The 27,211-nt window shown below is 44.2% G+C and overlaps 1 protein-coding gene across 1 annotated transcript in view; it reads left to right on the forward strand.

Annotated features, from left to right (window-relative positions):
* The window catches only part of CORO2A (coronin 2A), a 58,013-nt gene extending 31,277 nt beyond the window's left edge, over nt 1-26,736 (forward strand). Inside the window, exons 2-12 of the mRNA XM_015615175.2 lie at nt 4,901-5,101; nt 10,171-10,287; nt 14,935-15,084; nt 15,598-15,777; nt 16,596-16,712; nt 18,958-19,062; nt 19,428-19,524; nt 21,331-21,443; nt 22,542-22,632; nt 22,936-23,201; nt 24,741-26,736. Of these exons, the coding sequence (XP_015470661.1) occupies nt 4,901-5,101; nt 10,171-10,287; nt 14,935-15,084; nt 15,598-15,777; nt 16,596-16,712; nt 18,958-19,062; nt 19,428-19,524; nt 21,331-21,443; nt 22,542-22,632; nt 22,936-23,201; nt 24,741-24,869 (1,566 nt within the window). The 3' untranslated portion in view covers nt 24,870-26,736. The remainder of the gene's footprint in view (nt 1-4,900; nt 5,102-10,170; nt 10,288-14,934; nt 15,085-15,597; nt 15,778-16,595; nt 16,713-18,957; nt 19,063-19,427; nt 19,525-21,330; nt 21,444-22,541; nt 22,633-22,935; nt 23,202-24,740) is intronic.
* The last annotated feature ends 475 nt before the right edge of the window (nt 26,737-27,211 follow it).

Below are 27,211 nucleotides of genomic sequence, written 5' to 3' on the forward strand. Positions count from 1 at the left end.
GACCAAATATGAGTCCTAAGCTGAGTAGGCTGTGCTTGAGGGTATTAAAATACCTCAGTGTTTTCTAGTCACCCTTTGAGGTGCCAGAAAGAAAATTCTCACCTTTTCTGAGCACTGGGCTGAGATTTGCTATGGCTTTGCTTTTTTATCTCATAATTTCAGACCCAACTGCTGAGCTCTGACATAAAAAGAAAAAAAAAAAGAAAAAAAAAAAAAAGAAAAAAAGAAAAAAAGTAGTAAAGATAACCAAGCAACCAAGCAACAGATTCGTGGTTGATTCCCTTCCCTTCTGCTCTTCCTTCAATGACCTGTTGCTGACTGCACTTGCTGCATCAAGCTTTCATGAAGTTTTCCTTGCTCTGTAGTTGAGACTCTCCTCACAAACAGATCTGCCTCTCAGAGTAGTCCATGTTACATCATTCTGTTGGAGTCAAGACCAAGGAATGTCTACAGTGAGAAGCTACAGAAATAATTTTAAACTGTGTGTCCTTGCCATGTCTCTTATAGTTGCTTTGTCCTGCTTACAGAGGCAGAGGAGTGACTTCCTCTCTTTATGCCAGCAGTGAGGAATTCCAAAGCAAATGGATGTATTTTGCTCTATTTTGTGTGAAGTACTACACATTCTTTCATGAGATAGTGTTTCCAGTGCTAGGGTTTCTCATCTTAATAGGCAGAAGCTGTCTGGAAACACTGTCCAGCCTGAAAAAGCTGATATCCAACCTGGTAAGCAGAGATCTCACAAGTGCTTGTAGGGATCTTTTGTATCCTTCTCCAGGAATTCTTGGCAGCTTAAGGAAAAGATCTACTTTGTGCTTTTTGCTGGGAGAGGTGGTAATGAAAACCACAAGGTCCCAGGATTTGGTCCCTGAGAACTGAGTGAGAGGACTTTGATAGCCAGTCTTTACATCACCTGTATGGTTAAAAATACATGAACAGTAGTATAATCCACACTGTCTTCCTCCATCCCAGTTCTCCCCTTGCCCACAGGGAGGCTGGCAATACTGGGAATTAGGTCATGATGATGAGGAGGAAAGGCAGGAGGCTGATTCTTGGATTGTAAGGCTATGCTGCCTTCCTTCTTTTTCCAGCTGCAAAGTGCTCTGTGCTACCCTGGCAGAGGATCAGTGATCCCTTCATCAGTCACTTATGTCCTTTTGTCAGTTCAGGATCAGTCTGTGTGCTGGCACCAGAGGCCTGAGCAACAAATGAGGGAGGTCTTCTGCCTCTTTTTCCAGAGGGAGGACCCAGACCTGAGTTCCAGCAGCCTCCCAAAATATGCTCTCCATGTGTGCTGCCCTGTGTGCACGGGTGATCCGCATGCCCTGCTGTGGGCACCCTGGCATTTTGCTGTCCCACAAGCAGTGAGGTGAGCTGGGGATGCCTCAGCTGTGGCTTCAAGCCTTACCCAGTGCTGCACAAACAGGATTTTCAGGTCCTTGTACTCTGCCCACATGGGCTCATACAGCTCAAACATGGCTGTGCAAGGAGAGACCCTCTACAATGGGGGCAACCCTCCAGTTCAGGGAGAAAGCTAGTGCTGTTAGTTCCAAAAACTAGGGAAAGCATATTATTAAGGGACCATTCAAAACATTTAATTTTCAGACATTATAAAATGCACAAATATGCCTTTTAATTATTTAGAGATGATAGTGCCAGTTCTTGCAATGTAAAAGCAATCCAATTTTGTCTGACTGACAAAAAATTGGTATATTTTTCATCACCTCTCCCCCCTGCCCCATTCCTCATATTGGTTGCTCTTTGCGCTGTTTTGAAAATGGTTGTCTGTCCAAACAGCAGTTTTTATGAATGAGGAAGAAATGTATTGTCATCACTTCCTGTCAGAGGAACCTGCAAGGCACACTTCATGTTTATGGGCTTGAAAGTCTGCCTGTATGGGTGTACATCTTGGTCTGTTGGCAGTGGCATTTTTAGGGCTGTATAAGATGGCTGAGATCCAGAGGCCCTAAAATCACAGGATCACAGAAAAGTTAAAGGTTAGAAGTGATCCCTTGAGATCATCTAGTCCAATCCTTCTCAAAGCAAGGTCAACTAGAAAAGTTGCCCAGGACCAAGCTCCAAGAATGGAGATTCCACAATGTTTTGGGTAATCTGTGGCAATGTTGGACAACCGATGCAGAGAAAGTGTTTCATTGCATATAAATGGAGTTTTCTGAGTTTCACTTCATGCACACTACTTCTTGTACTGTTGTTGGGCGCTGCTGAGGAGAATCTGACTCTGTCTTCTCTACTACCACACTGCAGTGTTGGTATGCATTGATAAGATCCTCCTGAGCTTCTCTAGGTGAAGAGTCCTGGCTTTCTCAATAATCACTCCTTTGTGCTTGGTGACTCCTTTCTGCAGAAGAGGCTTCAATCTTCAGACTACACTCTCTCCCAGCTCAAAAGCAGTGTAGCTAGAATTTCCTTACAGCCAGGCAATTTAGTTCCTTTTGGAAAGATAATAGTCCTGCTGTAGGAAACAACGGCTGCATACTGCTGCATCTAGACAACACAGTGATTCCCCCACTCCCCTGCTCCTGGTGTGAGTAAACCTAACCACTAAAGCTGTAATGAGCATGAAATTGTTTGGGAGCTCTGCACCTCTGGGGCTGTTTGGGGAGCTAGCCAGTTGCACATAACCTCAGCTTACTCTCTGCCTGTGAATATCGCTTCTTCCAAGATCAGCTTTCAGGATTGCTGCTTTCTTTTTCAAATAACTTGCATTTTGTTTTCGTTTGGCACGGGTGGCTCTCACTGTATAAAAGATTTAGGCCTTTGCACCTAATGTTTTCTGTGGAAGAGATTTATTCAGCTAAAAATATGACAAGTCAGGGTTAGCATAGGTAAGACATGCTGCAGTAAAAGAGCAACAAAGATGACTGTGAGAGCAATGGGTGATCTGCTGGGCTCTTACAGGCATGTGTATTTGTCTGAGGTGGGGCTGGCTCTGACCTGTGTCAGTAGAATTGTGAGGATGTAGAAAATAGGATAGAACTTGTGTTCTAATACTTTTCACAGCCCACAAAGCCAACACAGGGTGACACAGGATATGAGCTTTGTGGATCTTTGTATTGATGAGAGCTTGTAAAGCTCCAGTTTGACTGCCCAGTATCAAGCCATACAGTTTCTTAGCCTTTGATAGTCATCCCAGTAGGATGCAATGCCATGCCAGCAACATGGACATTTTGGTTTAGGATTGATTAGACCTCTGCTTGTCAGGTGATGGTGCAGTTGGCTTCCTGCCACTGAGTTACCTGCATGCTTCCCTTCAACCATGTGAGTGAGCTGTCTCAGCCTTGCTGCAGCTCAAAAGCTACTTAGTTGGGTTGCCTTGTTAAATTGGAGTATTATTGATCCAGCATCACTGATGATACTGTTCACAAAATGAACATTAAAGTGTGTGCACAGTATGGGGCAAAACCATGCCCTCTGCCAGTATCTGCCTATATTCTCAGCTGTTTTGAGGTGCTCTTTCACACATAGTCTTCCTGCCTGATTTGCATTTCTTTTCATTTGGCCAGTAGAATCTTCTCACTACACTCACCAGATGCCTTTTGCTCTCTAAATCTTGTAGGATCTGGATTTAATAGTCTTAATAACCTTTTCTGACCAACACTGATAGTTTCTTGTTTGAAAATGGCCAGTTGAAGGACAGGATTCTACCCCTCTACTCCCCCACCTGGAACAGTGTGTACAGTTTTGGTGCTCCCAGCATAATAATGTCATGGAACTGCTGGAGCAAGTACAGAGGAAGGCCTCAAAATTGATAAGAGGACTGGAGCATCTCCTCTATGAAGAGAGGCTGAGAAAACTGGGGCTGTTCACGAGAAGAGAAGGCTGCTGGGAAACCTCATCACAACCTTCCAATATCTGAAGGGTTTACAGGGAAGGTGGAGAATGACTTTTCATCAGGATGTGTAGCAGTAGGACAAGGACTAATGCATACAAACTGAAAGAGGGGAAAATTAGATTAGATATTAGGAATAATTTCTTTACTGTGAGGGTGATGAGATACTGGAACAAGTTGCCCAGTAAAGCTGTGAATGACCCATCCCTGACACTGTTTGTGGCTGGTTTGGATAAGGCCTTGAGTAACCTGGTCTGGTGGGAAGTGTCCCTGCCCATGTCAGGGGTGTTGGAAGGGAATAAGGTCTCTTCCGACCCAAACCATTCCATGACTCTGTGACTCTACAGTTTTATGAAATCAGTTACATCAGTTCCATTAAGCTTCACTGCTCTCTATGAGAAGGGATTTTTGTGTTTAGCACGTTTTATGTGTCATTTAAACACCATTTAAAATGCTGTCTGACAGACGGCTGTAGTGCAGTTATAAACCAGACACACAGAATATAATTGTCTGTGGAAGAAACATCAATAGGTGACTGTGCAACAGGTGATCTATCAAACTTCTTTTTTTTTTCCATTCATGTGAGCAAAATTTAGAATAAGTTTTGGTCCTGAACCACCTGAGGGCCACACAAAGCATGCATCCAGACCGGCTTGTTCACTCACCATCTTTCCTGCTTTCCTTACCCAAGATGTTGTATTTTTCATGCTTTTCTGAGCTCTATCACACCAGAATTCATCTCTTCTTAAACTTGCTGCCATGTGGCTCTGCCCCAGCCATAGGAACTGCTGGCACATGCACCAGCTAGCTGGTGATGGTGAGAGCTGTCATTCTTCCCTGCATTCTCCTCTCTTCATCAGAGACGTGCAACAAGGTTATGGCAAAGGGGTGGACACCAGAGAAAACTCTCTACATCTTGATGGCTGAGGCTTGGTATGAGCAGCCCAAGTGGGGAGGGTGAGCCTGTGGTGGGGAGAGGGGAGTGGGGCTCTGCAAGCCTTGCCAGGATGGCCTGTCCTTATGCCTTGGGACATTGTGTTTCTCTCCTTGCAGATGTCGTGGCATCCACGTTACCGCAGCTCCAAGTTCCGCCACGTGTATGGCAAAGCCGCCAGCAAGGATAAGTGCTACGACTGCATGCCCATCACCCTCAATGTCCACGACAACAACTTCTGTGCTGTGAACCCCAACTTCATCGCGGTGGTGACCGAGTGCGCGGGCGGCGGCGCCTTCCTCGTCATTCCCATCAAGCAGGTGAGCTCCCCAAGGCGAGCTGGCTTTCGAGAGATCATCAAGAGGCTGGAGGAGGGACAGGCTTTCTAGGGAGCTAGATCACAGGGGATATTCGGTTAATGTGTGAATGTGGCCCAAATTGCAAATTGATGAAAGAGGACTGAGTTGCCTTAGCTGGTGATCCTGGCATGTGTGTATTTATATGTCTTGCATTGCTGCTTGCAGATTTTTAACACCTTGCTTCGTTTTACAACTCATTTGCCTTTCTTGTATAATCAGCATAATGTTCTGTTCAGATGTTTGTCTCCTGGGACAAACTGCAAATTAAAAACTATTTAGTGGATACAGAGGGCAAAACCAGAAAAATGCTTTAGCGACATGGATTCAGCTGTAACCAAAGGAGAATATATGTTTTGTTCTACTGTCTTCTTTGTGAAAGAATGGAGACATAGTTAACAGGCAATGAAGCTCTTAAACTTCAAGCATTGATGCTGTGAAGACTTCTCTTTCAGAAACAAATCCCATGTATATGAGTTTTGATGACTTAGGATATGATGAGAGGGAGAAGCTGGCCATCTGATGTTTATTGCTTCAGTAAAATTAGGCATGCACTGATGTGGATTAACTTCAATATGAGATTATGATCTCTCTGGAATCAGGACAGAACAGATGAAAGGCAAAAGTTCAGCCTTTAATTAAAAGTTAATTGATGGTGTTATTGCAATGCCACTTTTTCAATATATATTTGCTAAGGATGAAAGTGAACTGGTTGTGCTTGAAGAACCTAGCACAGTTTCCGGCCCTTCTGGACTTTGTTAATTCATTCCTTCACTGCTGGTGCTGTTTAGAGACTGTCCTTCTAAAATTAACCACTACCTTGTTTTTCTTGACTGAGTCTCTTCTGCCCCCGCAGTGATGGTCTATTGAGACTCAACAACTTGTCTTTATCACAGAGCTGCATCTGTAAGCAGACAGCTGTTGACTGTGGGATGTGGTGTGGGACCAAGCTCTCAAAGTGCTGGCAAAAGTAGTTGAAAGTGCTTGCACTGCTTACTATTAATTTTTCAGTCTTTTTACTTCTTAGCTTGGCTTGTCTTTGTAGTAATTTTTCCTCCTTACACCTGCTCAAATACTCCACCCAGTTCTGAAATATTGCGTGCAGAAATCAAAGGCATGGTAGAACTAAAAAGATACAGAAAAGGATAATTAAAGTATGTCAATGAAAATTTGAAAGTACTTTCATGTGAGGAAAGACTTTGCAGGTCAGGCCTCAATCTGTCTGGGAAAAAAGGCATATAAGCAAAATGTATAAAGCTGTGAGAAGAAGAAGTTTAAGGAGCAACTCTTCTTGATTTGTTTGGTGAAGAAGATGCTGGAGACCAGGGAGCAGTGTTAGCAGCAAATGTAAATGCTGCTGCAGTTCTTACGTGGGGCTCACTGTTCTGGATGCTGATGAATCTGCATGAATTAACTGATTCAAAACGGAGCTATGGAGAGGAGTTGGTCCCTTGAGGGTTAACCTTCGGTTGTGAATCAGAGAAATTAGGTGCTTCACACAGCTGTTCTCTGAATACCAGTTCCTGACCCATGCTAGGGGTTAAAGCAGCCTCAGACATCCAAAGAAAGGGATTTCCCGAGTCGGGACCTTCAATACCAGCCATTTTTTTTTGTTTGATGCACTTCCAAAGTGGTACCATCTGGTGCAAAGCAGAAACTGTTGACTTGTACTTCTGATGCTGTGTTTTTTTATGACTGCCATCTCCCCCTGTGATGGTGAGCCATGGCAGACAGTCTACTGGACACTTGGCTTGTGTCCTCAGATGAAAGGCAACAAAGACAGCCTATTCTGGAGATGTGTCTGGGACAGTATTGCCCCCTTAAAATGGACAGCTGACTCTGGTTACTTTTGACTGGATTCATGGGAAGCAGACACATTCCAAGTGTGACAAAGTGTGGAGGAAGAGCCCAATAGCCCAAGAGCCAGGATGTCACACATTTGGTCAAAGCAAGAGATAGTAGCCAGGACAGGGAGGGCTGCACTTGCTGAAGAGGATAAACAACCTCTTCAGGGAGGGAGCTGTTCTTGTCCCTCCCTCCAATGCTTTCTTTAGTTCATTCTGCATGTGTTGCTGCTAGAGGGGCTGCCTATCTAAGGATGTCCTTGAATGAAGCCTCAGCTTTGCTCTGTTTGACTGCACCTCCTTGCTTGTTTGTTGTACTCCTCTCCCGCTGAGTCATAGACACCCAGCTCTCTCATCTGTCCTTGAATAAATACCACTTTTTTCCTTCTGCACTAGTCTTCTTCTGTGAGAGCCTGGGGGCGAGGTAGGGCTGGGGACAGTGGAGGTTGTGTAGGGAATGAGTTCTTTGCCCTAGATACCATCCTTTCAGTAGGCTTTTGCATTCAACCTTATAAGAAATTAGTTGAATATTTGCCATCACTTTGGAAGTGGGCTGTTGCAGGGTGTGTCAGTGATGTCCTGGTGAGTATGTGCCACTGAAACCAGCTGGGTGGAAGGGCAGAACATCTCAACAGAGATGGAAGGGGCTGTGGCCACAGAGGCAGCCTGGTGCCCAGAACAGGCTGACTGACTGTAAATCTTGCAAGTTCAAGGAGATGAGCTCAGTTACTGTAGCTGAGGGATCAACTGCTTTCCCACAGTGTGGCCTGGGTGTAGATGTGCTGAGGAAGTACATGCATAACATGCCTAGGAAAGATCTTGACGGGAAGGAAATTTTGTAGCCTTCCTTTGAGAGATGAAGTCCTGCCTTTTTCCTTCTCTGATGGCCAGACTCGGTTGAGACTGCATCTCTTCCTCTTCCTCTGCAGCAAAAGGAAAGTGAGAACAAAGTCCCAAAAGACTGGCGATTATCTGTGCCCTGGTCTGCAATCTCTAGTCTTTCAATGTGTCAGCACCAGGTGTGAAAGGGAGGACATCTGTGGCTGTGCAAACCTCCTAGACACAAACTCCCCTCCCTTCTCTCTGGGAACATGGATTGTAAAATGAAACTGTTGATGACCCCTCCAGCCCTATGTAAATGACACATATGTGAGCGCTGTGCTGGTGCCCTTTAGGGCCAGAGGTGGGGCTGACCTACCTCCCAGTAATCTACCCTCTACAAATCTGCTGGGAGAGTTTTAACAGATGTTCTACTATAAGTGATTTTTGTCAGAGAGTTCCAAGCTTTTCAGAAATGCTAGAATTTTAGAAGGGGCGTGGTTGAAAAACTGCTCATTTTCAAGCTCTGCAGGCAACTGAGGAAGTCAGGTACCACTTCATGGAATGACAACACATGTAGTTACTGAAATAGTTTTTAATCTGTAGAATGAAATTTCCTCCAGCAATGAAGATCTTTACTTCCACATGCAGATGTGCACCTGAGAACAGCAGCTCTAGCTTTGTGTCATGTATGTTTGTTGGCTCTTGGGGGGGTTCATGTGTGGTGAGTCCTGCTCTGTCCCAGGGATTGCAAAGGGGCAAGTGAGACTGGTGGCTGGGAGAAAGGACTCCTTTTCCAAAGCTTGTTGGGTAAGTGGGAGAGCTTTGAAGGATGGGTCGGGCAAAATGGGCTTAGGACAGCCTGGGAGTCTCCCAAAATGAAGTGGGGGGTGCAGTCAGGCACCTAGCTCCAGGAGGGGAGAGAGTTCCTTTAGGGATCAAGGGATCACTGTGGATCCAGCTGTCCAGTCCTTTTAGTTGTCATCTTGAAACCAAGCTCTGAAGCCTACAAAAGGACACTGTGGGTGGAGGAGTGCTTCTTATTAAAGGCCTTTTATCTCTCTTCTGCCTTCCCAAATCTCTTTGCACTGTCGCTGTTATAAAAGGCAATTGTTTTAGACTGTAGTTTTAAAATACACAGTCTTTTACATTTCAAAGCCCTTTGGATGTTCAGTTTAAAGCAGGTTAGTCCCAGTTTATGCAACAAACTTTCCAGTGAAGCCAGAATAGTTACACACTGATGTCCTTTTTTGTTTTCAAAATTGCAAAAAATCCCAGAATTTAAAAGCTGGGAAAATGATATCCTATCCACAGGCTGATTAGGGGCAGCAGTGATTCCCTTGGGCTCTGCTGTCCTAAGGCCCACCTCTGGAGAGGTGTAGGGAGTAGTATATCTACAGAAGTGTCTGCTTTCTAGGAGAGCACACCTTTGTAATCATTTTGGTCGACAGTTCTTCCAGGTAGGAAGCAGTAGGCTGGTAAGCACCACCAGCTTGCCATCATGTCCCCCTTCTTAGGTGACTGACTTCTGCTCTTGAGCTGATGCCTGGGGTGGGTGCTCCCTATACTTCTGCTTCTTACAGAGGGAAGCAAGCGTTGCTTCAATGTTAATAAAATCACCACCACCCTTTTACCATTGAAATAGTCAGACTTACAGCAGAGACCATGCCGGCAGTGTGGGTTTATTCAATGTAATACAGCCCCCATGTGGCACAAGGCTCTCAATACACCGTACGGAACTTTGTGTGGGATCTGTACCAGTGCAGATGCAACCTAAACATGGTATTTTTTATTTTTTTTTCCTTTGAGAGTCCAGAACGCTGATTGAATTCGGTAAATGGCTGGATTAGAACACCATCAGAGAGAAATAGATAGCTTGCTGAAAGAAAAACTTCATAATTTGTAATTTGTGTCACAAATACCTTTTTGCTAAATCCAAAACCTAAACCATTTTTTTTGCTGCTTGTTGGAAATGTCTTCTGAAGGAAAGTTTGCTGTTGTTTGTCTCCCCATTAAAAGATCTTTAAAAAATGTTGAAGATTCATGTCATTCATGTCTGTTTCTCCTCCAAGTTACATTTTGGTGTCTGAACCTAATACTGTTTTCTAATACATGTGTAGGCATGGGCAGAAATTTTTTAACAGCATCATGTACTTAGGAAGGCCTGGGCAGTCTTTCTTTATGGTGATATCATCAAGACAGAATGAGCAAAACCCCATTTTGGGACAGCAAAACCCCATTCTTAACAGACAGAGAACACCCAGGGCTTCGAGGACAACAAGCAGAAAGAAGTTTCTTTCTGGAGCTGCCTTGAAAATCTCCTGTAATTACATGGCTCACCTTAGGTTTGATTATCTTTTTTTTTTCCAGACAGGCAAGCTTGATCCACATTATCCCAGAGTGTGTGGGCACAAAGGAAATGTTCTGGACATCAAGTGGAACCCATTCAATGACTTTGTAATAGCTTCATGTTCCGAAGATGCCACAGTAAGTTTACCACCTTGTATTCTGTGTTAGTAACTGGCTAATGTGCTTTTGGAGAATGAAGTTAAAAGAAACCAAAAGCTCATGGATGAGATGTGAAAGCATGCATATACTTATTTGAGAAGTCAGGTAGGAGTAAGATTCTTTTCTTTCCCCTGAGTTCAGACCTGTGTGATGCTTTCCAGATGATACACCAATTCATTATAATGAGGAAGATCTGTTTTGTGGGAGCTTATACCTTTCTTTGGTGTGTTTGTTCGATAAACAAACTTGAATGGCTATTCAAGTTTAATCTCTTTGAAACTCTGTTTGTACTTTAGAATAAGAGCTTCAACACAACATAATCTGGACCAGCTCTTTCAGATTAATTCCCTGCAGAGAAGAGAATTCCCTGAGCTTGTTCCAGCACTCAGGTGCTCTATAAAGTCATGCTGGATCAGTTGTGGTGAGGAATTTGTATCATACAGTTCTGCATCATACAGTGGATGCTGTGGCTGGAATTAGTATGGTTAAGATACAGACACCATGGCAATTGAAAGATTAAAGTAATGTTTGTAAGGGACGATTTAGCTCATGTCTACCTACTGGAAGGTCACTTTGAAAAGGTGTAAAAAGTGTGATGTTGATGTCTTCGATAGTGAGGACATGCTTTTTTTCCAGAGATCCCATATGAGATCCCACAGGGTTTATTCTTACTCTGTTGTACAGCATCTGGGAGGTTTCCTTTGTCATTTTCTCCAGCCCTGGCTTGGTTCACATGCTCTGCCATTTTAGTTCTGCCAAGAAGTCATTCTTGATTATAAGCTTTTTGGATTGTCTTTCCTGTTCAATGACTCGGGAAGTTTGGCATAACATGGCTTACTTGTGGCAGAGGGCACTGCCTTGGTCACTCTTTTGAGCCTCATATGAGAAATGAACACAATCTTCAAAACATCCCACTGTAGTTACAGAATCACAGAAGTGTTTGTGTTGAAGGGGTTTCTTTCACCACCTCTCTGGGCAACCTGTTCCTGTTCGTCACTCTTCCCATGTTCTTTTCCTTCCAGTGTAGTTAATAACTGCTATATCCTGTTCTCCTACCCCGCATTTCAAGATAGAGCCTGGTTCTATTTTCTCAGTAGTCTTGTATTGAGGGCTTTTATCAATTTACCTGGAAGCTGTCTCTTCTCCAGGCTGACCAAGCCTATCTCCCTGAGTTTCTACTCACAGGGTAAAGAGCTGTAGACTCCTGAGCACCCTGGTGGCCTCATCTGGACTCACAGATTTATCAGCACCTTTCTTACACTGGGGGGTACAAAACTGGACACACTATCCCCAGCTTTCCTTTCCAGTTTTCTCCAGAAGCTTCACACTGGATCATTCTTCAGACTAAAGAAACACAAAGCATGTCACTGGTGTCAGTATCAAAAGTTGTTCCAAGAAGTCTGTTTGTGACTGTACTTTGTTTTTACTACTCTCCCATCCTCATCCTAGCACCCAGAAATGGTATCTTAGGGGTCCTGTGCACTGTGACATGGAGACATCACCTCCCTGCCTGTTAAGTAGCAAGGACAGCAGACTGTTTCTTGGTGTATCTTTCCTGATACTTTGTAGCTAGACCTTGGAGGTCACTTCCTGACTCCAACTCTACTCCTACTCAAAGTATTGGGTTGCTCCAAGTCTTGCTCCGATGAGGTGGGAAGATCTCTAAAGCTACAGATCCTGTGGCCTCACTAGGTCCTTCTTCCAGGTGTTGAGTATCCTTCAAGGGAAAATGGGATACCTCTGACCTCCAGGCATTATTGCCGTATTACCATGTACATTCATAGCATTTGATGTTCTCCTTGTGTACCTTCAAAGAGTTTAGCTGCCTCTTCTCATACTATGTAGTTGAAGGGCAGACAGAGACTGGACAAACTGTCTTCTTTCCAGCTTTCCTTATTTGCTGTGCTGCTGTCTCCTTCTCGTCTCATGTCTGCTGTTGGACTCATTCTGTGGGGTCAGCATCTTACTCAACCTGGCCTGTTCTGGAGAGCTCAGATTGGACATACTGTTGAGACATCTTCACAGCAATACTCTGTTTTAAGAGAAGCTTGAGAAAGGTTTTTTGAGGGTCACAGAAGAGTCCATCACTTCCACTGGGCTGGACATGAGAGGAAAAACCTTCCTTCCAGTCTGTTGTTAAAAGCCTGGTGCTCTCTTCCATCTCTGAGCATTAGTAAGCCACTGTGCAAGTAAGACTTCTGTGCAAAGATGCATCTAATTCTTACTGGGCTGGGCCTCCCTTTGAGGACGGCTACAAGCTTCTGAGTAGACAATGGAAGTTTCACTTCTCCCACATTTCTCAGAGGTTTCTTGACCAGTCTTGCTGGAGCTTGCCTTGGTGGTAGTGCTGTTACCAAAGACTGGTAAAAATAAAAACTCCTTAATGCTAATGTAGCATTAAGAAGCAGACATTCTTTATTCAGCCACATGCATGAGGGGATGTCTCCTCTGAAATATCATGCATGCTGACTACAAAAAAACCTCCTGATTAGGTACTATATTTTATGTACATAGTCAGTGATTTTTCCCTGATAATAATAATTTCCCTCAAATCAGTAATATATTTTCTCTCCCTTTTACACATGCATTCTTCTGTCCTGGGGATCTCTTTGGTCATCCCTGGTGGTTGGTGATTCCCAAAGTCATACTTGACTGCCTGATCAAATGGTAAAAGTTGGCACAACTGGGCTGGTTGCAGTTCTTCTTACAGAATGGGCATTGTGCAATTCCACAGGCCACTGGGTTTTGAAGAATAGGCATTGTGTTAGCCCACCAGGTGCAGACAGTTTTTCATCTGGCAGCACTACGGCTGTCTATTGTGGTGCATAGCTGGAGCTATGTAGAATGGCACTTTTGGGCATGGGAAGGATTGTATGTTCTCTGTAAACACCGAGTTCCAGTTCCCACTGCTGTTTCAGGCAGGCTTAGGACAGTGGCCAATGCAAATGCCTACGGGCTGAGACTTTGTCCTCTTACACACCTTCTGTTCTTCTTGGCAAACCATCAGGCATGAAGAGTTCAACTTGTTGAAGATCTGATCCCTTCTGCTTAGAGGGGCAACTCTATGCCTTTTACTTCATTTTACCAGGCTTTCTTCAAGATGTAGCAGGGCAGACAGATTGTTCATGCTTGGATTGTCCATCCTTGCCCTGCAGGCCTGAATCCAAGATCTGCTTATTCTGCACACTAAAGAACTGGCAATTTCTGCCATTTAATGCAGCTTGAGATTCCCCAACCAGGTGCTTTTCTCTGCTTTTATCATGAACCATTTCACAGCATGAGTGGATGGTTCATTCTAGGCAGGTCTTGTCAGCATGAACACAACCTCTTTTTCCCTCTTCTAGTTTCTCAGCCCCATTTCTTTAGTGATAGCCGTTGAAAGTGTAAAGAAACAGTCAGTCTGATTGTAAAGTGTGTAAAGTGTAAAGTTTTCTCTAACTGCTGTAGATGTTCATGTGGGTACAGCTGGACTCTACAGTCATTATGTTTCTGGTGGGTTTGTTTCCTTATTGGGATAAACACTGCTGAGGAGAGTGCTTATGATATTTTCCAGGAGGTCCCAGAATTTGGGTTGGCTTCTTATTTGTCTTAGAAAGGAGTGATCCAAATCAACCAAACAGTAGGAGACTTAGGCAGCTGTGGCTGATTTCCACAAATTATGTTCCAAAGAGCATTTTGCTTTTGCTTTAGGCTAAGAACTAGAAAAATTATGACACAAGCACAGTAATTTTCACTGAGCCAAAGGATTAATCATCTGCCAGCATCCTAAATACTTGTGTTTCTAGGGTTAGTGTGAGAAAGGCTCCTTTTATACCCCCAGAAGTTCAGCCGCTCTTGCTGGTTTCCTCTATTGTTTTCCTCCACCCCGGGAGGACAGAGCGTATTTGTCTTCATGTAGCAACCTTCTAGAAGGATCCAGAGCTGTAGGTGGGCCTGTTACAAGAAGGCATGCTCCCAGTGCTGAGTGGCTTCAGTGAGGTGCAGCCTGGTGTCTGCTAAGGGTGTCTGTTTTGAGGCCAGCTGCGTGGTGTTCTGTGAACTTTGACAAATGACTGTGTCATTTGCAAAGCATTGCATGTGCACTGGCACAGCTTTCTGTGAGACACGTTAGTATAGCTGTCACCTGACCAGAGGAGTTCTCAGTTCTTCTGCCAGGTGACACTGAATGGATCCTCAGGACCAGGATGAAGAGGGCCAGTAGAGTCAGAGAGGATTGAGCTTGGATCAATCACTGCTCTATATAATAGAATCACAGAATGATAATATCTTTTGGGATTCAGATTTGTTGGCTCCTGCTCAAAATTTGTTAAGAGGCAAGGTCTGCAAGATCAGTGGTTTACTTCTTCCTCTTGGGAATATCTTTTCATAATTGTGCTGACAGGTCTAAGGGTTGAATTGCCAAATTTAAAGAAACCCTGGCAGGATTGCTGTCTAAAGATAGAACATAAAGAGGAATCTTCAGGTCCACAGAAAAGTAAAGATGCAAATGATGAGCATTCAAAAAACCAGGTGCATTCCTATTCACTGCAAAGGGCATAGTAATTCCAAGGCGGTTGATAGCTATTGGTAAATTCCAAACTAGCTCCTTCTCAGGAATCTGACAAAGACCCATCCTATGCCATTCAGGTTAAAATCTGGGACATCCCAAATCAGTTGCTAAAAACAAACCTTACCACTCCGAAGAAAGAACTTCTTGCGCATACTCGAAGAGTCGGTCTGATTGAATGGCATCCCACAGCTGATAACATCCTCTTCAGCTCTGGCTATGACTACAAGGTGGGTCTGTGCTCCTAGGACACCCTGTTTGGCTGGGTGTTTTAAAATTTGTTTTAATAAGCTGTAAGATGGTACTAAAGAGTTTGGAAGCTTTCTTCAGGGGAAAATTCCATGGTGACTAAAAGGCAAAAGGATATTGCTACAAGTTCAAAAGGAGTCTTATTTTTCAGTCTTCTGATGAACTTCAGTCTACTCCGCACTTCTCATTTACTGAATTGGATACAGCATGCAGTGCCATCCACTTTTCTTTGTGCTAATGCCTATATCTGCACTGATGCTGTCTATTTTTATGTATAAAATGTGGTTGCAAAGGAAATTAAAATACTGTACATTCTTAGCTGACACTGATACATTGCTCTTAGTATCAGGAATTATTTTAAGTGCTGGAGAGCAATCACTTATGATGGTAAAACCTGTACATGTAGAGAAAAGACAAAGAAGTGAATAGAGTATACGAAATCCCTGGTGTGTGAGGCAGCAAAGAGCTGATTTTTTTTATTATTTTTACTCCAGATAATGATCTGGAACCTTGAAGTCAAGGATGCTGTTCTTCGAAAGCCAGTGAAGATTCTTGATGCTCACAGAGATGTGGTCCTTTCCATGTCATTCAACACAGATGGCAGTCTCCTTGCCACTGCTTGCAGGGACAAAAAGATACGTGTGATAGACCCTCGTGCTGGAACAGTCCTACAGGTAGGTTGGGTTCAGAGGTTTATGGTTCATCTGATCTCACCACTTGGTGTGTTTCTTCTCCTGGGTAGCTTCATTGCCATAAAAGGTGATGCATCTGTGCCCTGCATTGCCCAAGGCACTATACTGTGCTGTTCCCTTCTACTTTCCACGGAATGCTTGCTGTCATTGTTGAAAATAGGGATTTTGTATCTTGATACCATGTTTCTTGCTCTTTGAAACCTTATTTGGATTATATTGTTTTCATAGGTGCAGCCCTCTGAGGTACATCATGGGAGGGAAGGTAGAGATCAGGTGGACAGGTGGATGCAAGTGTACGTTTGTCCCAATGATCAAGGTTGTTCTTGTTGCCTGGATTTTGTTGGCTAGGTGAAGCTGTCTGCATTTTGTAGCTGTTTGGACAGTCCTGCCTGCAACTACCAGAGACCACTGTACTGCAGATAGGTGAATCAATAGTTAGGGAGGTGAGATTGGCTCAGCTGGTCAGAGCAGGGTGGTGATAACACCAGGACTGTGGGTTTAATCCCTGTATGGGCCATTTGCTTAAGAGCTGGACTTGATGGTCTTTGTGTGTCCCTTTCGACTCAGAATATTCTATGACCTATGGTTGAGCTTTTGGGAGTGATTCTGAAGAGTTTAGGCCACATTTTTCAGATGCCTGTGAAATCCTGCTCACTGTAGTTCAGCTGGGCTGAACTTTCAGAACTTTCTGGGCTGAACAGATCTTTCAGATGTGGGTGAATGTGAGTTGTCATGCAACCTGAAATGTAGCTATGCAACAGATGTTGTCTTACTCATGCAGTGTCCTTTCTCTTCTACAGGAAGGAAGCTACAGGTCTCACAGAGTCAATAAAGTCTTATTCCTTGGAGACATGAAAAAGCTGTTTTCTACTGGAACGTCTTGGTGGAATAATAGGCAAATTGCATTATGGAATCAAGTGAGTTGGACCAAAAATCTTAACCATACCAGCTTCAGTTTTCTCTCTTTTGCTGTCACTTTAACTTTCCAACTGCCACATACACAAGAATTGATTTATAATTCATTAGCAATTCAGAAGGGATCTATCAGATTCCTGAAGGGTGATAATTCTTACTGCTGTGAGGTCTAACTGAGTTTCTGGGGAAGTTTTCAACATAGAAGCCTAAGAGAACAATGTGAATGCTGTGCCCATGTTCTGGTTTTGGCTGGGATAGAATTAATTTTCTTCTTAGTAGTTGGCACACGGTTGTGTTTTTGATTTAGTATTGAAAGCACACTGACCTTTGGGGTGCTGCTAAGTAGTGCTTACCCCAAGTCAAAGACTTTTCAGTGTCTCATGCTCTGCCAGTGTGCAGGTGCACGAGAAACTGGGAGGGAGGATATCCAGGACAGCTGAGCTGAACTGGCCAAAGAGATATTCTACCCCATAGAATGTCATGCTCAACCTGGGGGAGTTGGCCAGGAGCCATGGATTGCTACTCAGGGACTGGTTGGGCTTTGGTCAGTGTGTGTTGGCCATCACTTACTTTTCTTGAGTTTTATTCTTCTCTCTCCCTTTTATTTTCATTATAATTGTAATTGTTCTATATTTTGTTTGTTTGTTTGTTTGTTTTTTTCCCAATTACTGAGTTGTTCTTTTCTCAGCCATGGATTTACCTTTTTCTGATTCTCTTCCCCATCCCACTAAGGGGAAGTGAGCAAATGGCTGCGTGGTATTTAGTAGCTGACTGAGGTTAAACCACAACAGACCACTACAGGAAGAGATCATTCAAAGGACCTCTGTATGGTTACTGTAGCTCTGACTTAACATGACTCTTACTGGTCTCACTGGCAAACTGGTCCTGGTGCTGGAAAGAGAAATGAGCTCTAGACACAGTCTACTCAGATGAAGCCCTCAGTGAAGAAAAGTGTGTCGGGTGCTTTGGATTTCTGATTCCTGAGGGTAGAGTACTGAGGTAGTGCTTATTTGGTCCTTTCCAAGACATGGTCTCCTGTCAGGATGGCTGATAGCCTTATTAAACCCTGCTCTCATCTACCCTTTCATATGCAGTGAGATGCTCTTACTTTGTCAGCATCTAAATGTGTCCCTCATTGCATCAACCACCATGCAGCACAATCTTTTGTCTCTTTGTAGTGCTGTCACACTTGGTTACCAGACAAAGCTGGTAGACTAGGCCTATGATTTGATATGTTTTGGCTGTGTTTGGACATGGCTTTGCACATGTGAGAAGCAAAGCTCTATGCTGCTGTCTGAAGGCTTTTCACAATGCTTAGCAGTGCTGTGACACTTCATGGGTGTCATGTCAGGGTTTTACATGCTTGGTTTAAGAACACAGTGGGAAGATCTGTGAGGCAAGGTATGTAAAGCCTCCTTAGGAACAGGGATTGGCACAGGATCTGCCAGGCAGGCCTCTTCCTCAGGTCCACACCCATCTTTGCATCTAAATGGAAGCTCTGGCTTACTGCAGCCTGCAGCTAGTCAGTTCTGCGGGAGAAAATGTGTGTTAACCCTATGCTAAATACATGTTTATGTGAGAATCACCACATGAACAGCCATAGGACACCAGAATCTGCCCTGTTGGTCCTCCTAGAATCACTCCCTTCAGCAGTGCAGGGATAGCTTTGTACAAGACATGCCAGCTTTGCATATGGAGTGGTGTGCTGTGTCCTCCTACATGGCTTACCTGCAGAAGGCCAGCAGGAGGTTCTGTCCTTGCAACAGGCACCTCCACACATTGCAATGCTGAGACTGCTTGACTGATGCAGACTGCTTTTGTGGGTGCTGCATTATTGTGAAAGTATTACCTTGACTAGAGATTTTGAGAAAACATGAGTAAAATTCAGTGTGAATTTTACACCAGCAATGCAGGTGTACCCTGAAGGCTGCTCAATTTCCTGGGGTCTGGCCCACATAGAGGCAGGCAATGTTTCTTATCATATCTACCCTGAAATGCCATCAGATGCCTGAGGTGTTAGAGTGGTGGGAACTGATGTCGTGCCCTTAGTCAAGGCCTGGGACAGAGCACCCATTTCCCACCCAGAGAGCTTTGCAGAGGCCTGTGCATAGTCCCCTGCTCAGGGCTGTGGATCATTACAGAGCTGTGCTCCCATGCCACTGCCAGGTGGGGTTCAGGTGAGGTGTCCTGGACTTGAGGTGACTGACAGGTGATTGTAGCTGACTTTTCTTGCTGTGTCCTGCCCAGGATGACCTTTCTGTGCCTTTACTGGAGGAGGATCTGGATGGCTCCTCAGGACTGTTGTTTCCCATCTATGACCCTGACACGCACATGCTTTATGTGGTGGGAAAGGTAAGTGCTTTCCACATCAGCAAGTGCAGGCCTATTTGATTCTGATGTCAGCCTGTGTTGTGACAGACTGAGGTCAAAGATGCTCCTCATGCATGTTAACCTAAGGATATGAGCAGATGGGGTGGGGCCAGAGGTTGCTTCATCATCAGGCTACGTTTACCATGTTTACAGATGTACCATGTTTATTGTGGAGAGGTACACAGCTGGGTGTGTACAGGAAGGGTCCTAACCTTCCTGTATAGGAATTTAAGAGTAAACATTTGGTTCATTGTTGATCCTGCATGGCTTTTTGGGGTCAGGAATTCTTCTCAGACTATCATGCTGAACAGCAGAGTCCGGCTGATGCTGATTTTCTTTGCCTTTAGGGTGATGGAAACATACGGTACTATGAGATAAGCCCTGAGAAACCATATCTGAACTACCTGATGGAATATCGTTCTCACTTACCACAGAAAGGAATTGGTGAGTGGCATGACATTACGTAAGTGTAACGTTACAAGAGGACTGTGGCTTTATTTTAAAGGTTGCCAGAGTAGGACTATTCAAAATACCATTTAGAAAAGAGTTCCTCCACCCAGGTTTACAGGCCCTTACAGTCATCTTGGCCCAGCCCACCCAAATATGACAGTGTCAGAGCCTGGAAAGGGCCCTTCTGACCAGCAGAGCACGGGCTGGGAAGTTTTACCCGTCACTGCTGCATCTCTTCTCACATACCTGGTCACGGTGGAAAGGAGGATAGTCTGGATTTAAAAGTGGAGAATGCTCCTTGCCATTTGTCAATCTGCTTCAAGATTTTTGTTGTTGAACTCTATTTCCATCATTCCCACTCTGTGACTTCTCTGGTAACAGATGCTTCACTGCTTAATAGCTTCAGTCTTTATTGCTTGTCTACCTTCTTTTTTACTGACATTTCCTATTTAGAAATATATCTACTGTGATTAGGTCACCTCTCCTCCTTTGGAGACCCTTGCTTATTAACCTATGTATTACCCACTGTTTAACTAATTCAAGTCACAGAATTTAGCTTTCAGCCCTCAGACCTTATTGTTAACCCTTTATTGAACCTTCTCTAATCTACTCTATGAGTCATATTCCTCTACATGTTTCTAGGATCATTAACACCCCTCCACACTACCTGTGGACTCTCCTGCTCTTAGAGGACGTTGGTAGAGGTATTTGGCAGCACTGAATTTTTTGCCTGAAGGTTGCCTTAAAAAAAATTAAAAGGAATATATTATTTAAAATTTAACTGTAAGGATCTCCTCATTATCCAGTTTTTATAATCCTTCCAGTACAACATCCTTATTTCTCATTTTCATAATCTCTTTAAAAATAATTTCATGGAAAGGAAGTGTAGAAGTATTTCTAAAATGCCTAAGTGAATCATGTCTGCTTCCCTATCCTGCTTTGTTCAGCTGATCAAGCATACTGCTAAGGTTATTGTACAAAACTTCCTTTTCCATGTTATTGAAACAAAATACTGTGTGGAGGAGTGGAGTTTAGATTCACTTTTAGAAGAATGCATAATGTAAAGAGCAGCAGTTCTTCCTGTAGAATCTGATGCTTAATGAAGTCACTGGGTATTAGTAAGGATAGGAAATTAGAAAACTAAGCTTGGGTGGCATGAAGCAAGGTCTACTAGCATAGGGAATCTCTCTTTTTAAGAGAATTGACATGGATATAACTTTGGACTGTACAAGCTAATGGGAGAGAAAGCCACTGAGGTTATCAGTTTGTGCCTAAAGTTTACCCCTAACTGAGAGACCCTGTGTGGCTTACTCAGTCCCTAAAACACAAATGGGCAGAACAGATGTTCACTCCCTTCTCATTCTCATTTCTGTTTTGGGACAGCGCTGGGGGAGGATACTTGCCTGATAGGTATTTCAGCCATATATAGCTATTCTGGTGCTGTTTAGGTGTCTTGAAATCCCTTCCTAGTGATCCTGCTACTCACATCCTGTGGCATCACCTGCCAGTTCTGTTCTGTTCTTGTCACTCTATTTGGAGCCATTAGAATGAATAAGGAACGGGAGGCTTAGCATGAAACCCACACACCCTGTATGTAACAACATCATCTGACAGAAAAAAAAAATTGTTTATTCTGGTCATTTGTGCCATTGAGCCAGTTTTGGATATGGACCTCAAACCATGCTGATGTGGTGCTGATGCTATGACTCCTTTCATTGTTTGATGGCCCTTTTCGCATGGCTGATGACATTACTTTCCTGAGGAGATTTATACTCCATTCATTTCATGCTCTTCCCCCAGGAGTGATGCCAAAGAGAGGTCTTGATGTGGCAGCTTGTGAAATTTTCCGTTTCTACAAACTGATTCCAACTAAAAACCTGATTGAGCCCATCTCCATGATTGTGCCTCGACGGGTAAGTCAGCCTTAGGTCATGTTCATATCTGAGGCAAATATCAGTGGAAAAATAAGGGCACTGCCTCCACTCTGTGACTCTTGAGGGCAGGAGAATAGGTAGAACAAGAGATTTTCTCTCTTCTGGCATGAGGGACATAGCTGGCCAGTTTCTGGGGCAGCCCTGCCAACAAACCCTATCCGGATAACTCAAGAGTTATTCAGGAGTTATGTCTCTATTTAATGTCTGACTTTCCAAGACATGCTGCCAGGCCTGCTAGCTGTCTGTAAACTTCTCCAATAGAATCTGTTTGACATAATGACAAAAGAGGGAGAGGGGTTGGAGCTGATGTTGGGTGGCATAAAAATCTCTGTGGAAGGAGGAAGAATCACCCGGTAAAACACAAATTATGAATTCATGCATCTCCACCCCTTGGGTAGAATTGTGTTACAGATAATTGCTCTGCAGCATGTAAGGTACAACCCTTTGCACTGAGGGTGATGTAGGTGTAAGTTTCAGAGCTGGTGTCATTATAGAAACTGTATACAATTATTAGTTATACAGTTATACAGTTTGGCTATCTGTAGCTAGCCAAAGTAGCTCTCGTGTGACTGTGAGCATAGGTACGCGGTACATGGGAAATGTCAGTACTGTGCTCTCTACTTCCAGAAAGTAGAATGTGAAAAGAAGGTATGAGTTCCTTGAATTCAGAGACACAGGAACTTCCAACCAGGCGTGTTCCTCCAGCTTTATCTCCCTGGCTAGGTTCTGTCAGCTCATGATCAACTGATGCTTTGTGACTTGTCCGTCTTTTGTATCATGTATTCATCCTTAGGAACATGATTTCATGGGAGTTGAGGTGGCCTATGTTAACCTCCCCTAGTTGAAGACCTTACTGGCATGAATTAAATTAGGCATTCAGATGCAATTCTTCCGAGTTGAGGTGAGGAGCAGAGAGGTGCAGAGGAGGTGAAAGGACTTTTTTGCTGTGCCAGTGAGTGCTCATGACACTCTCTGTGCTGAAGGGGAATAAATTAATTTCTCCACCACAATCCAGTATGACCTCTTTAAGCCAAAATCTCACTGACATAGTTACTCTGGACTTCTGTTTGTTTCCAGTCGGAATCATACCAGCCAGATATCTACCCCTTGACTGCAGCAGCCCAGCCGGCAGTGACAGCACAAGAATGGCTCAGCGGGATTAACAAAGGTCAGCACATGGAGAGCTCCCCAGCCCTTCAGCTCCCCAGGGCTTGGGTAAGCTGCTGCCAGCTCTCTGGCCTATGACCTGCCAGAGAAAGAGGAAAGATGGAAAAGGAGAGACATAGTAAATATGGCTAGAAGCTAAAATAACTTGGCGTTTACTTACTTACCACTTACAGGTGGTTAATAACTTACTGCTGTAAAGTTTGGAAACTGCTCGGGTCAGGTGTCTCCATGCTTATCTCTGATTGCTCACAGCTTGATTTCTGGGTGTGGTTTGTGAGTGCTCACTTGTCTCCTCCCTCCCTAGGGCCTCTCTTGGTATCCTTAAGACCAGGCTCTAAAGCTGTGAACTCCCCAGCAGAGTTTCTTGAGCCAGAGCCACCCACACAAGCTACCAACATGAACCAGGAAGAAGAGGAAAGTATGTCGGTGGAGGACCAGCAAAATCCAGGAGAGGCTCAAGATGACAGAAGCTGGATGGAAATGGAGGAGAAACCATCAAAAAATGAGCAAGCATGCTTATCCAATGGATTTGACATATTTGAGTGTCCACCACCAAAAACTGAAAATGAGGTATGGATGTCTGGGGTGAAGTGTGGCCAGAGGAGAAGCCCAAAGCCAGATGACAAAAGGATACCATTCACATGGTGGCAGTTCAGGGAGGGTTTATTTTGCAGGCCTATTGTCAGTGCAAACTCTTTGTTCTTCATGGTGCCAAAAGCTTTGCCTGCCACATGGCAAGCAGAAATGTGGCCTAACAACAACTCAGCTGAGGGGATCTGGAAAGGATTGGGCAGTCAGCATTTTAACTTTCTAGGCATTCTTGTGGGATAGAGCTGCCTGGTGGCAGGCTGGGGACAAGGAGGTCCTTGTGACTTCCAGGTTCTTGAGAAGAGAAGGGGGTTTATGCAGCATAACCCTTTGATGAGCCAAAGGCTTGCAGTCAGCAAGCCTGGTGAGGCAGCAGGAATTTCTGTGAAAGGGGTGGGTGTACCCCTGGTGCTTCCATGTAGTCTTAACTGCCTGACTCTGTTGTGGACCCTGACATGAGAAAGAGTCTGTCTCTGCAGCTTGTTGCTGAGGGACAACTTGTTGGTGCAGTGCTGATGAGGTTGGGTGCTGGCTGCAGCATGCACCTGGGAAAGGCTCTAGAAAAGGTCCTGGCAGCTCCGTGATCTGTCTTTAGTCATGGAAAACATACTATACTCTCTGTATAGTAATCAAAGCTGGCACAGTGGTACATCTCTGTGGTGATTTGTCAGCCTCCCACTGCTGGCAGCTCAGGGACATTTTCAACTACATGTAGTGTTTGATTTTAGAAACCCTGGAATAATTTTCTTCCCAGTACAGGGGACTTGTTCTGAGGTCCTCTTTCATCTCTGCAAGAATTTAGCATGTGCACCTTGATAGGGCAGGCATTTCCACATCTGAATTTCCCTGTGGTGTGAAAAAGGATATTTTTCCATATGTTTCTGAGCTGGCACCCCAAGGTTACAGAGGCAGTGCTTGCAGAGTTGGGTGCTCTGCTGCATGCATGTAGTGACAGACTATGCTAGTCCCAACTGCAAGAGGAAAAAGGACTTTTCCAAAGTCAGAGAAGGATATATGGCAGAACCAGGAATTTAGACTTCAAATACATTGTTGGTGGCTCCTTACACAGGGTACCAATTGACACATGATTAACACCAAGAATGATTTCAAGTATTGGCACTTTATTATTCCCCAGTACAACCTTGTACAGCCTGTTTCTCACATGCACAACACCTGCATGCCCTTTTACTCTTTTGTGATTGCCCGATGCAAATCAGCATTCTGTGCTCCTTTTCCTGTAATGATGTTCACCTGTCTTACACAGCTGCACTCTACTAGGGATGAGGCTCATCCCCAGCCACATTCCCTGTGTTCCCCTACACAAATACTTTATGTGAAACACATGCAGTCACAGCCCAATCTAGTGGACAACTGGAGCACTGCTGATGTTGTCAGTCAGTGAAAGGCCTCCTCCTTAGATGTGTCTCTCAGAAGTGATGTGACAGCTCTGGTGGGTGTGATTGTCAGGTTAAGCCCATGTTTTCTTAGTGTAAAGTAAATAAAATGTGTGTTTTCTTACAGCTTTTGCAGATGTATTACCGGCAACAGGAAGAAATCCGTCGACTACGTGAGTTACTGATCCAGAAAGATGTCCAAATGAAACAGATGGAGCTGGAGCTCAGAAACGTCTTAATGAACACAGACAATTAATGAGGTTGCTGGCCTGCAGCTCTTTGTGCCCCTAGACACTGGGGGAGACTCCAGTTTCTGCAGATAACTCCTTCTAGGTTTTTTACTGGGGGTAAAATTGGTATTTCAGGCAGCATGGACTTCCCTGGCTTGTGATGGTCACATTTCCCTAATCATCACCAGACAGTTTTTGATGGATTTCTGTGCTTTTTTCAGGCTCCCCTTGCTTGTCTGCTCACCAATGTCAGAAGCTTGTGTGTTAATGCTAGTGAGAGACTTTGGAAAATCTTGCTCTTCTGGCCCTGGAGAAGCTACATGTTAAGCTCTAGGAATGACCTGTTTTGCTGCCCCTCCACATGACAGGAGAATGGGAGACTGAAGGCAGCTACCAGCTTCTTTTCTCACCCTAGGGCCCAGCAGTGTAGCTCCTGTGGCTGCTGTCCCCTTGCCCAGGGACTCCACTCTGCTGAGCTTCAGAGGCACCTCTAGCTCCAAAGTGATCCTTATGCACCTCTCACCTGACAGCTTGGCCCTGCCCTCGGGTGGTTCGGGAAAGCTGTGGCTGCCCTGACCTGGTGCTGGGGATAGTCCCGCTCTTGAGTGGGAGGCTGCACTGGGGGTGCCAAGGGCCAGCACTTCTGTGATAGGAAAAGGAGAGTTGGTGTTGGAGGTCCTACTTTAAAAAGGTGATGATGTGAACTAGTTCTCACCAGAGAAGCTGAAGTGTCTCTATGTCCTGTGAGTCAGTGGCCTTTTTTCCCTCCTTCTGCCAAAGACCAGCTGCAGTCAGCTGAGGGTCATCAGAGATATGAGGGCAACATTTAAAGCTGCACAGTGTTAACAACAGGGGAATTTGCCAAGAGGGTTTAAGAGGATTAGTGGGGAGTTGGACCCCCCAGCCCACTGCAGGCATTTCAGCAATGGTGCTAGAAGTGTGTCAACCACAGTAAGATCACAGGACAGTGGCCATTCATGAACAGCCCTCCAGGGTTGCTGGAATGTCACTTGTCCTTAATGCCTGCAACTGCTGCTTCCTTAGCTCACAGGTGCCAGCACCTTTGACCCATTCCTGCAGCCGTCTACAGCTGCAGGTTTCCTCTGTCTTGTCCAGCCTCCTGCATCCTCCCAGACTGCTCAGCCTTCCTCAACCCTGTGGCCACACTGATCTGTGCCCTTCAGCACCAGCTTTCTGACTTGATGCTGGATGTTATAGTGATGTCTTAAACCCAGGCAGAGCAAGCAAACACTGTTTAGCCTGTAACTGTGCACCTCTGTTGTGGCACATAGAAATCACGGAATCAACTAGGTCCAGGGGATATGTCTAGGACAAATCCTTGTCACCAGATGTGTTTTATTGGCCTTTCTTTTTGCTTATTTTTTTCATACAAAATAAATTATTTAAATTATTTCTAAAGCAAAGTAATTTTTTCCAGGGGATTTTTACATCCTCTTGAGGACTAGTTCTTTGTTATTCTATGACTGACTAGCATAAAGAATGATTGGCCATTATGATTCTTATCCTAGAGTTGTGTTGATTTCTGCATTTACGGAAAAGAAGGTACTTTCATTTTGGCTTTGGTGAGACTATTTAATGAAAACTTTTTTAGACGGTATGCCTGTAAAAGCGTGGACTGTGAAATGTATTTAAATTTGGAGCTTAGCTGCGGCCGCTAATCTTTCACGTGGAGAAAACCTTGAGAAAATGGAGTTATGTGTTCATGATCTGTGCCTAAATAGTCTTGAGTGATCATTCTAACAGTTTCTAAAACTCCAAAAAGCTTTGTAAAAAAACTGTTGAACATGGGGATAAAAACCAAATCTGTGCAATGAAAAGCAAATATAACTGAATAATAAATATATTTAGAGTTTTACTTTTTGATACATGCAAGATTGTTGTTTTATTATTGTGTTTTTCAACTGACTGAAGCTGAATCAAGGTCAGAAAGGAGTGTCACCTACTGTCTCTGTCGCTTGCGTCAGGCTGTGGCCTTACATTAGTAGGTGGGTTGTACGCAGTGTTATGCAGATGGTCCTGTCTTTTTACATCTTTCCCAGTTGCCCTTGATGCCATGAAGGGGTGGCTGTTCCACACTGTTCTGAGGTACTGTGTGTGTTGCCTTGAGTAAACTTGGTCCTGCTGGAGATGCATTCTCTGTGGTGAGGTGTTTGCTGCTGTCTTGCAGTCCTGGCTCTTCTCTTATGCAGTACATTCTGACCAGGCTGTTTTAGATATTTCACATGAGGAGGGTTTAATGTGTTATTACAAAATTATTTGAAGACTGGATTTTAATTTAGCAGACTGAAGCAGCATGGACAATATAAGCACAATATAACAGCTTCAACCTTCAGCTAGATCACAATGC

This window comes from Parus major, chromosome Z (assembly GCF_001522545.3).
Source record: "Parus major isolate Abel chromosome Z, Parus_major1.1, whole genome shotgun sequence".
Classification (NCBI taxonomy): Eukaryota; Metazoa; Chordata; class Aves; order Passeriformes; family Paridae; genus Parus; species Parus major.